General features: G+C 41.3%; 1 protein-coding gene across 1 annotated transcript in view; it reads right to left on the reverse strand.

Moving 5' to 3' along the window:
• LOC131936347 (nuclear pore complex protein Nup214) overlaps positions 1–4,666 on the reverse strand; it is a 30,762-nt gene extending 26,096 nt beyond the window's left edge. Inside the window, exons 1-5 of the mRNA XM_059293284.1 lie at positions 4,458–4,666; positions 1,914–2,040; positions 1,454–1,680; positions 659–842; positions 10–138 (exon numbers count right to left, since the gene is read on the reverse strand). Of these exons, the coding sequence (XP_059149267.1) occupies positions 10–138; positions 659–842; positions 1,454–1,680; positions 1,914–2,040; positions 4,458–4,487 (697 nt within the window). The 5' untranslated portion in view covers positions 4,488–4,666. The remainder of the gene's footprint in view (positions 1–9; positions 139–658; positions 843–1,453; positions 1,681–1,913; positions 2,041–4,457) is intronic.
• Between the last annotated feature and the right edge of the window lie 6,529 nt (positions 4,667–11,195).

Consider the following 11,195-nt stretch of genomic DNA (forward strand, 5'->3'; position numbering starts at 1 on the left):
AGGACATACCACCATGAGGGGAGCTGAGGACATTAGGACAAGGCCAACGTTTTTTCTCAACCAGTGCATGGTCATACTGGGACAAGCTGCCATCTTTTCTGCCTACAAGGAGTTGCTTCCCTTTTGGGCTCCAGGAAACTGAAACAACAAAAGTATATAAATGGCAAAAATGACTAGAATATAAAATAATGCAACCACTACAAGTAAAAAATCATGATTTAACTATCAAAGAAATGTCTTTATTAAAACGTTAGAAAAAAAAAATCAAACTAGTAAATAAATAGAATCAGGAAGGACCTTCTTTAATATTCCCATATAAAATAAATATTGTTACAGCTGACATGAACGAGTAGTGATTGATGTATAAGGAATTGTTTAGTAACAGCATGGTGGGACGGAGTGGTCTAGCGGTGGAGAGCTGGACTGCTAACCCGTAAGTCTCTCGAGTTCGAACCCGGGTTCAAGTCAGTAGACAGTCCCTGAGTCCACCCAACTCTGATGGGCACCTAACTCACATTAGGGAAAGTAAAGGTGGCTGGGCATAGTGCTGACCACACTATCTCTTCATATGCCAAGGTCAAAGAAACAAGTGAACTCTACTTCACTTGCCCTATAGACCGTCAGGTTTAAAAAGGGAACTTTACTTTTTTTTACTTACAGCATGAAGCCCCAGTGGATGCAGGGAGGCTGGCCATGATCTTTGGTTTGTCAGAGACATCAATCAACTCCACGGCCCCGTCTGATGTACACACGGCCAGCATCGTGGACACTGAAGGGTTCCATGAGATGTCCACTACAGCTCCGCCCACTTGGCTGACAGCAAATGGAGAAGGGCTTGATGTCTTCAAAACACAAAAACAATGATCAAGTACCAAAATTTAAGCAGTTATAAATGGTTTTCAGCCCACTTGGCTGACAGCAAATTGAGAAGGGCTTGATGTCTTCAAAACACAAAAACAATGATCAAGTACCAACATTTAAGCAGTTATAAATAGTGTTCATGCGCATTTGTTCAATTCTTTCATACAATTCTGGATCTTATTTATTTAGTCTTTTTTAATTGGACCATAACACACTTTTTAAAAGTATCATTTAATGTTTAGTTATTATCATAACAATTTCTGCATTGAACACAAGTATAATCTGGCAACATTTTTATGTGAATAGTTTCCAATAGAGCAAACGTACATTTTATTGATAACTACTAAATTTTATTGAACTTAAGAATTTTTAAAAAATACATTTATTTTAAAGAACAATGTTAAAATAACTAAATGAGATATTATTACTTCTATTTAATTAGTAACAGTACTACTAGGCTATAATTTTTTTTTACTTAAAAAGCATTATGAGTAAATAGAAAAATTACAGAAAACGAAGTTATAATTAATATAATGAACTGTTATACAGATTTAGTAAATTGTTATCTCATTAAAAAGGTGAATTAGTTTACCTTATCAGCAAATGAGCGCACATCATAGTAAAGTATACCAGGTTGCCCCTGGTCACCTGTCACAACGGCCAGGTACAGTCCATCCCCACTGATGTCCAAACTGACAACTCTTGCGCTGAGGCTAACTTTCACTTCCACTGGAAGATCATCTATAACCTTTTTATTCCTTTCCTTGCCAAGTTGTTCATCGATCGCCATTAAATGCTCTGTCTTTACAGCACTGAATCCTACAAAGCAAAAAGGCCAGTTGAATTCTAAATTCTAAAATATGTATATGCAATTCACTGGAGAAACGCTGATAATACAATGCTGTAAACTGTTAAGATTTTATTTTAGTTTCACTGATGCTAAAAGAGTAGCATCAAAATAGCTTTAATAAGCTCTGTTCCTACATGTACAGTAACTGTTTAAAAAAGATTTTTTTTTTAAATTTCTGATACTGCGCACAATTTCAACCTACCATCAAAAGTTCCATAAATAAGAAGCCCATAGGTTGATGAACAAGCAAGCCACTTGCACCGCTGTGATGGCACATTTTGAGCAGGAGATGAAACTCGAAACTTACATAACTGAATAAATTCAAAGTCCTGTAACACGTAAACATTCATCAAGGTTTATATGTGGTTGGAGAAGGTAGAACTATGTTTAATTTGTCTAACATGCATTTTTGGATTATGGCAAAGCTAGTAAAACTCCTATTGGGGTTGGTGATTTAGGGCTACTTGTAGTAACTATATGGTATGCCTATATAGAATATAGATCTAGGCCTAGTAATTTAAAGATTAAAGTATTAGCTTAATCATTGGATTTCATGGGAATGAACATCACAGAAGGACCAGCAGCCAGTTTTTATAGTCTCAAAATCACTTAACAAATAGTTAGGCCTATAGTGTTATAGGCTTTTAATTAAATTATTATAGGCTACTCAAAACTGCAATTTATTTAATTTTTATTAGGCCAGTCTAGGCTGTTCGGTTCACAACTTCAGGGTTTGTTTGTTTATATTATCTCACAGCCTAAGAGCTAGAAGCCAATTACTAGGATGGCAAAATTATTTGTTTTCATTAAGTGGTAGAGGGAAAATCAATGATTTTGAAGCCATCATCAACTATGATATTGATCAGTCAACTTTACTCTGAGATTGATCAAAACTTTATAGCATGGTAAAACTGGACAATGTAAAGTAGGCCATTTTGTTTTGGCATCAACAATCAATGTGCATAAAAAATTCACCAAAATAAAACTATTCTAACTAGGAGTTACCCAGTGACAATAGATGGAAGACGGGTAAAGGATGTGGAAGAGTTTGTCTACCTTGGCAGCAAGATCAGCAAAACGGGAGGCACAGAGGAGGACATACGTGCTAGAATTATTAGAGCCCGCTGTGCTTTCACAGTTCTGCCACCCATAAGGAAAAGTTCTGCTATCTCCATTACCACAAAAATTAAGATATTTAACTCAAATGTCAAGGCAGTTCTGCTGTATGGAGCAGAGACATGGAGAGTCTCCAAAGCAAGCACAGCAAAGATACAGACCTTCATGAACAGATGCCTTAGACAGATATTGAAATTAAGATGGCAGGACAGAGTGCCGAACATGGAATTATGGAGGAAAGCTAGGCAGGAGCCTATGGGTGTACAAATAAGGAGGAAGTGGCGCTGGGTGGGTCACACACTGCAAAAGGCTAACCCAAATGTTACACGCCAAGTGCTTGAGTGGAACCCCCAGGGAAAGCAGAAGAGAACGCGCCCAAGACAGACCTGGAGGTGGAGTCTTCTAGAAGAACTGAAGCCAACAGGGATGTCTTGGGAGATGGCAAAATTAATAGCCGGGGATCGGAAGAAATGGAAGGAAATGGTGGAGATCTATGCTCCATAAGGAACAAAGAGGATTAAGTCAAGTAAGTAAGTCAACTAGGAGTTAGGGGGCCTATTAAAGACTTGAAGACTTGAAAAAGTCATGTGGTTTATTACAAAGTGAAGTTTCCTAAGTTATGTCTATTTGGAAAAAAAGGTCATAAAATCACACAATGGTTTTATGGAGGTGAGAATTTTTCAAGAAAGAGCAAGTCCTTTTTCATTGTTTCCCTGCTAAGCCAAGTGGGCCATCATATATTTAAAATACATTCATCAGGGATCAGAATCAAAGTACAATTTAGTTAGTTCGTACAGGAGTGGTTGTTACTTCAGAACACAGAAGTAGATCTAGATTGGGCCAAATAATATTTTTATTGAGGGTTTTGTGGGGGTGGGGTGTTGACTGGGTATATACCTCAAGGGGTAATCTATCGTTTTTGGGTAGGGCCTACGTAAAATCGCCCGAGGCTAGAAATGTGCGAAAAAGTTACCTCACTGTCAAGGCTTTAATAGAAGTATATTGTGATATATTTGTGTCAAATATTATAGATAAATGAATAATAAACCTAAATCAATGGCTAAATATATCAATATTTAGGCCAGAAATTAACTTTAAACAGTAGTGTTTGCGAGCAAGATTTCCTATATAAAAAGCAGCCATTTGTTAAATAGAGTTGCCTTTCATTGAATCTCACGCTATAAGTTTGCAAAAAAAGAACTTAAACAAGATGGCTGCTATGAATAGTAAATGAGCATGGTTGCATCTGTTGGAAACATCGCTAGTCTTCATTTATTACTGAAAAGTTTTAATTCAATTGTTTAAAAACAGCTACATAAATGACACAAGGAATCATTTTTGTATTTTTCAAAACATAAGTCCTACTCAAAATGTGAAATAATTATTAAAATTCAAGGAGTCACCTGTCTTTCACATTTACTAGTCGCTGGCGATTTTACGTACCTAAAACTAAAACGATAGATTACCCCTCAAGGCCCCAGGCTCATACTCATAGTGCTCTGCTTTAAATTAATATAGATTGATCTAGCTAGATCTAGATTCTAGAGATAGATCTAGATCTATCTAGAATCTAGATTTAGGCCTAAAAAAAACTTGGTTGACTTGAGAAGCAGAGATTATCCAGATTTACCTTCATGTCTTTCTCAGGAGGATTATCCATTTTTTTATTTTTTTAATGCTGTTAAATAGATCTAATCATGTGCTGAAAATTTTCTGTAGATCTAGATCTAGACCTAGATCTTATACTAGTCTAGTCTAGATCGATATTATTTAAAATCTAAAAACTAAAAATTTATATATCGGTGCTTCTCTTTGAATTTGCACAACTCTTCTGAAAATGAGTGTAAATAAAATACTTCCTGTAGGCTAAATGCCAGAAAAATTAAAATAATTTTGGTCAAAGTAGTTGATATAATCATATCTAGACAATTTATGTTTAAAATATTTTTTATAGAATGTTGGAAAACATTTTATTACGAGAAAAATGGCCCGTTGAGGAAGGATACACCGGGCGCTAGGTTGATAGTGCTGTCTCTTTTCTCTAAACAAAAACCACCCCCCCCCACACACACCACCCCCACCCCCACCCCCACCCACACCCCCACCCACACCACCCCAACCCCCCACCCCCCCCCCCCACACACCACCCCCCACACACCACCCCCCCCCCCCCACCCCCACCCCTACACACACCACCCCACACACACACCACCCCCCACCCCCACCCCCCCCCAAAAAAAAACATGTCTACCGTCCCATTCAACGAAATATAATTATATACTTTTTCCAGTGTCCGCCCCCTCCCCGAAAATTCTACACCCGCCCCCGAAAATTTCAAGTACCCTCACCCCTCTCCGGGGAGGAAAAAGTCTAAATTAAAACCACCCCCCACTCACCCCCACCCCCCCCCCCCCACACACACACACCACCCCCCCCCCCACCCCACCCCCCCCACCCCCCCCCCCCCCCAAAAAAAAAGCATGTCTACCGTCCCATTCAACAAAATATAATTATATACTTTTTCCAGTGTCCGCCCCCTCCCCGAAAATTCTACCCCCGCCCCCGAAAATTTCAAGTACCCCCCACCCCTCTCCGGGGAGGAAAAAGTCTAAATTAAAACCACCCCCCCCCCCACTCACCCCCCATCCCCCCCACACACCCCCCCCTCCCCCCACCCCCCACCCACAACCCCCCCCCCCCTAAAAAAACATGTCTACCGTCCCATTCAACGAAATATAATTATATACTTTTTCCAGTGTCCGCCCCTCCCCGATAATTCTACCCCCGCCCCCGAAAATTTCAAGTACCCCCACCCCTCTCCGGGGAGGAAAAAGTCTAAATTAAAACCACCCCCCCACTCAACCCCCCCCCCCCCCACCCCCACCCCCCTCAGACGTTCTTACGCGGGGGTGGGGCTTCGCCCCTACCCGAAGAATTGTATGCAAGAAACTCTTCACGCAAACCATTTAGATTAGACAACATTTCCTTTTTTTCAATGTTTCAATGACGTCATTACATTACTGTGTGCACTCTCTGGTTTGAGATTATGTTCTACTCTACGCTAAATGTGTCGACGTCATATTTCGTTTTTCGAATTACTGTGCAGGTTTTTAAATTCCTTGTGTTTTCTCTAGAGCGTTCTTGTCAGACAGATAGATAGATAGAGAGACAGCGAAACTATTAGTATTAACGAGAAAAATGGCCCGTTGAGGAAGGATACACCGGGCGCTAGGTTGATAGTGCTGTCTCTTTTCTCTAAACTAAAACCAACCCACCCCCCACACACCACCCCCACCCCCCCACCCCACACACCACCCCCCACCCCCACCCCCCACACACACCACCCCCTCCACACACCGCCCCCCCCCCACCCCTCCACCCCCCCCCCCTCTCCACCCCCACCCCCCAAAAAAAGCATGTCTACCGTCCAATTCAACGAAATATAATTATATACTTTTTCCAGTGTCCGCCCCCTCCCAGAAAATTCTACCCCCGCCCCCGAAAATTTCAATTACCCCCACCCCTCTCCGGGGAGGAAAAACTCTGAAAGAAACACTGAAACCAACCCACCCCCACCCCCCACCCCCACACCCCCCACCCCCCACACACACACCACCACCCCCCCCCCCCACCCCTCCACACCCCCCCCCCCCCAAAAAAAAAACATGTCTACCGTCCCATTCAACGAAATATAATTATATACTTTTTCCAGTGTCCGCCCCCTCCCAGAAAATTCTACCCCCGCCCCCGAAAATTTCAAGTACCCCCACCCCTCTCCGGGGAGGAAAAAGTCTGAAAGAAACACTGAAACCAACCCCCCCCCACCCCCCCCCCCACACACACACCACCCCCCCCCCGCCCCTCCACCCCCCCCCCACACACACACACACCACCCCCCCACCCCTCCACCCCCCCCCCCCCCCCCCAAAAAAAACAACATGTCTACCGTCCCATTGCAAGAAAACCACTTTTAAGATTAGACACATTAATTAGGCGGTAATTTTATTATAGAGTATCGATGAGGAAATTTCTTTTGAGTAGGGGAGGGGGGGGGGGGGGCTCAGACGTTCTTACGCGGGGGTGGGGCTTCGCCCCTACCCGAAGAATTGTATGAAAGAAACTCTTCACGCAAACCACTTAGATTAGACCAAATTGCCTTTGTATTGAATATCGATAATCAATGACGTCATATCAATGTGTGCACTATCCGGCTTGAGATTATTTTCTACTCTGTGCGCTAAATGTGTCGACGTCATACTTCGTTTTTCGAAATACTATGCATGTTTTTATTTTCCTTGTGTTTTCTCTAGAGCGTTCTTGTCAGACAGATAGATAGATAGATAGATAGATAGATAGATAGATAGACAGACAGCGAAACTATTATTATAGATGTTCTTTTTTTTTTGTATCAACATAGAACTAATCTAGGTAACATTTCGTGTAAAGAGATGATTTCTAAACTCTTTCCACTAAAACTAGTTTATTGAGGACAGATGCGTAGCGATCTATTCAGTCTCCCGGAGCGAACCATTAATGTTGTGCCGTCTATAAATAATAATATAATACTATAGGCCTATAGGTTTGCGTCTGAAAGTAGTGTAAGGGGTCATCCATAAATGACGTCACACTCGTAGGGGGGAGGGGGGTCCGTAATTTTGTGACGATGTGTGATGAGGGGAGGGGGGGGGTTCAGATGTTGCGAAGTCACATTTTTGCATTATAAAAAAGCAATGTTAGAAAACGAATTTTAGACGTTATTTCGCGTTTTAGATAACTGTTTTAATAAATTGTAATAGTTTAGACAAGATTTTGGAAAAATATCGATGTTTTAAAAAAATTCAACTGCAATTTTGAGGGGGGGGGGGCTGTAGGTTGAGGTGTGATGTCATTTTAAGGGGGCGGGGGGGTCTGGCTTTTTGTGACGACGTGTGACGGAGGGGAGGGGGGGGGTAAAAATCGTCAAAAAAGCGTGACGTCATTTATGGATGACCCCTAACTCACGTAAACTAAATTTAGAGATTGGTTTATGGCAGATGAAAATCACTATGGTCCAATTTTTAAGTTGTGTCTTTAGGACAATTTTGTATACAGCTGGATTATACGTTTTAAAGAACCATGTTAAAAAACAGTAGCAGTCATCGGTTTGTACTGTGGTCAGAAGCCATAATCGGGAGGCTGGATTATCTTGCTGAGTTTTTTTTTTTAACTAGGTTAGGTTAGGTTTACATGTCGCACTCCTGGGACATAGGCCGCTAACAAAAGCTTTCTCTCTGGTCTCTCCAAATGTCCCCAGGTGTATCCAATCTTCTTGGTTTCTTCTTCCAGGTCACGTCTCCAGGTCTTTCTTGGTCTGCCTCTCCTCCTCCTGCCCTATGGATTCCAGGTGAGGGCATGTGTTGTTATGCTGGATAGAGGCTTCCTGAGTGTGTGGCCAATCCATTTCCATTTTCTCCGGAGGATCCCTGCTTTAGCTTTCAGTTGATTTGTCCGTTGCCATAGAACAGTGTGAGTGTACAGGTGTTTTGACGATGGTTACACCAGTTGTGATGGTACGAAAGGATCTTGTTGGTGGTTCTTCTTGTTGCACCAGTTGTGAGGGTGGGGATTTTTAAGATGCGTAACGAATGAATCCAATAACACACAGTTCAAGTTCCAAATACAAAGTTCTTTATTCAAATGTATATAATCAATTTTCAACCTAACTAATCTACACTGTACTACTTCTATCTGACTGTCCATACCACATGCTACCTACTACTACTAACTGTTACTATACTACTAACTATGCACTCCCATGACCAATCCTAACACTAACTTTCTGTTCCCTAGCTCTACATATTACAACCGTCTCTAACCGCTTCCTAACACCTTCTCTACTCCTCGCTAGCTACCTATCAACTGCTGTCCTATCTCTCTACTACTGACCCACGCCTCAGTGGTCAGCTGACCGTCCCACGTGACCGGTCAGTTCACGTATTTTTATTGGTCTAACCAACTTGATATAGCCTGCTTCTGCTATCTACCTGAGCTCGACGCAACCTTGCGTCATCACATATCTCCCTCCCTTTCTGTAGCTGACAAATTATATTTTTCAGCGTCTGCTACTAATCTTATACATCAACAACTATCTATCTTACTACTCTATTCTATCCCTAACATCAATCATATAAATCAAATAAAAAATGGGACAGCACAGTTTACAAAAACATAAACTCTTGTGTCTGTGTTCTTGAAAGAAATGTCATTGTTCTAGTTCCTGAAATCTTGTGGTGTGACTGGTGTCTCTGCTTGCTAATGTATGTCTATGTTATGGTATGTGTGAATTCAATCATGTGTAACTCAGTTCTGGCTAGGTTGTCGTGTACTGGCCTTGAGCTAATCTTAGTAGAATGTGTAACTGGTTGAACGGGCTCTGCGAGCAGTGTATGTGTATGTGTATGTGTTATGTAATTGCTGGCGTTCCTCTGTGGTGGGTGGGTTGTGGCGAGTTTTGATGTAAATTCCCGTGAGGCGGGTGTAGGCGTAACTTTCGTTGGTCAATGTGATGACGCAACAAACTCAACGCTGGTTGAGATGTCCACGTAGAGTGGTTATACGATGAACTGGAGCTGTCTGATGCGGTGGCGAACAATGACGTAACGTTCCGACGCTGGGAACTTGGACGATGGGTCGTCTACCCTTTGTATGTGCCGACGTAGGTGTACGTAGCTGGCGGTCTGTTATTCAACCTCAGTGCGGGGGCTAAGCGGTGGCGATGTGTCCGCTGTCTTGACCAGGGCAATTCTCTGTTCAGCAGGGCTGTCCGCTGTCCAGGTAATTCAACGTAATCAGGGCTTCAGGTGGCGGCACTCTTTGAAGTGTCTGCTTTATCTCGTCACATTCTGAATAAGCGTAGTGGGTCTGAAAATTGTATTACGAGACGATGAGCAATGGCTTTATGTGACCAATTTAGTGCCCGCGCAGACAAGTATTCAGACAGAGGTACCTTCCATTAAAAAAAAATCTCAATCCCAAATCTAAACGTGCTGAACATTTGTCTGGCGGTACATACAGCATACAAATATAACATTACAAAATTAACCAAATAAAAAATCAGTACACTATAATCTAACAACAATATGTAAAGCCTAATAAACTCAATAGACGTAAACACTACTAGATCTAGAGCTTAGAAATAGCTTCACAAAAGAATAGACATGTAAGTGTATATAAGTAATCGTGCCGTTTCAAATAACATTTGAACACGTAATCATATAGTGGAGCAGCTCTCACTATCTGACTTCTGACAAAAAACTGGCTGGCTTGACTTAATAGACTGACTTCACTTTTGACTTCAGTAACTTGACTTATTCAACTTTGGCTGACTTCAATTTGACTTCAGTAACCTGACTGACTTCAATTTAACAACTGACTTCACTTTTGGCTTCAGTAACTTCACTGACTTCAATTTACGACTTATTTCACTTTAACTGACTTCAGTAACTTCACTTATTTCACTTTGACTTCAGTAACTTGACTGACTTCAAATTAACGACTGATTCCACTTTGACGACTTCAACTACTTCAACTTGACGACTAATTTCTTTGACGACTAACTTCACTGCGACAACTAAATCGACCGACTTCATAGACCTCTGACTGGCTTCGACTTCTCTTTAACTTAATAGACTTCACTGACTGACTAAACTTCGACGACTTAAACGTCTTCACTTTGACTTCAAAGACTTTTCCTTGACTTCAACTACTTCAATATGACTTCAAAGACTTCACTTTGACTTCAACGACTTCAATATGACTTCAACGACTTCAATATGACTTCAAAGACTTCAACGACTGACTTAGATTAACCTTACTTCGACTTCAAATACTTTAACTTTGACTTCAAAGATTTCAACGACATCACTTTGATTTCAAAGACTTCACTATAACTTCGACGATTTCACTTCTTCACTATGACCTCAACGACTTTAATATAACTTCAAAGATATTTCTTTGACTGCAACATGACTTCAACTACGTCACTATGACCTCAACTACGACTTCAACAACTTATTGACTGACTTGACTGACTTCAAATGACCTCTTTGACTTCAGTTCTGACTTATACTTCACTGACTTCAATAACACTATTGACTTCAGATTTGACTACACTGACTTCTGACTGTACGACTTAACGCCGATTTTCTCGACTACTTAGATTAACAAAAAACACTCGACTTGACTTCACTTTTGTCCGGTGTTCAAAATCATTCATGGGGGCGGTCCGGGTCAAACTCCTGGTCATGGGGTTGATGTTCTAGGGCAGTTGCGTGTTATCTATTTGTTTCTCCGATTCACTAATTGTAACGCTAACTCTGCTTTTGTTCTT

This window comes from Physella acuta, unplaced genomic scaffold, assembly GCF_028476545.2.
Source record: "Physella acuta isolate Inbredline_101_S28 unplaced genomic scaffold, ASM2847654v3 ptg000175l, whole genome shotgun sequence".
Classification (NCBI taxonomy): Eukaryota; Metazoa; Mollusca; class Gastropoda; family Physidae; genus Physella; species Physella acuta.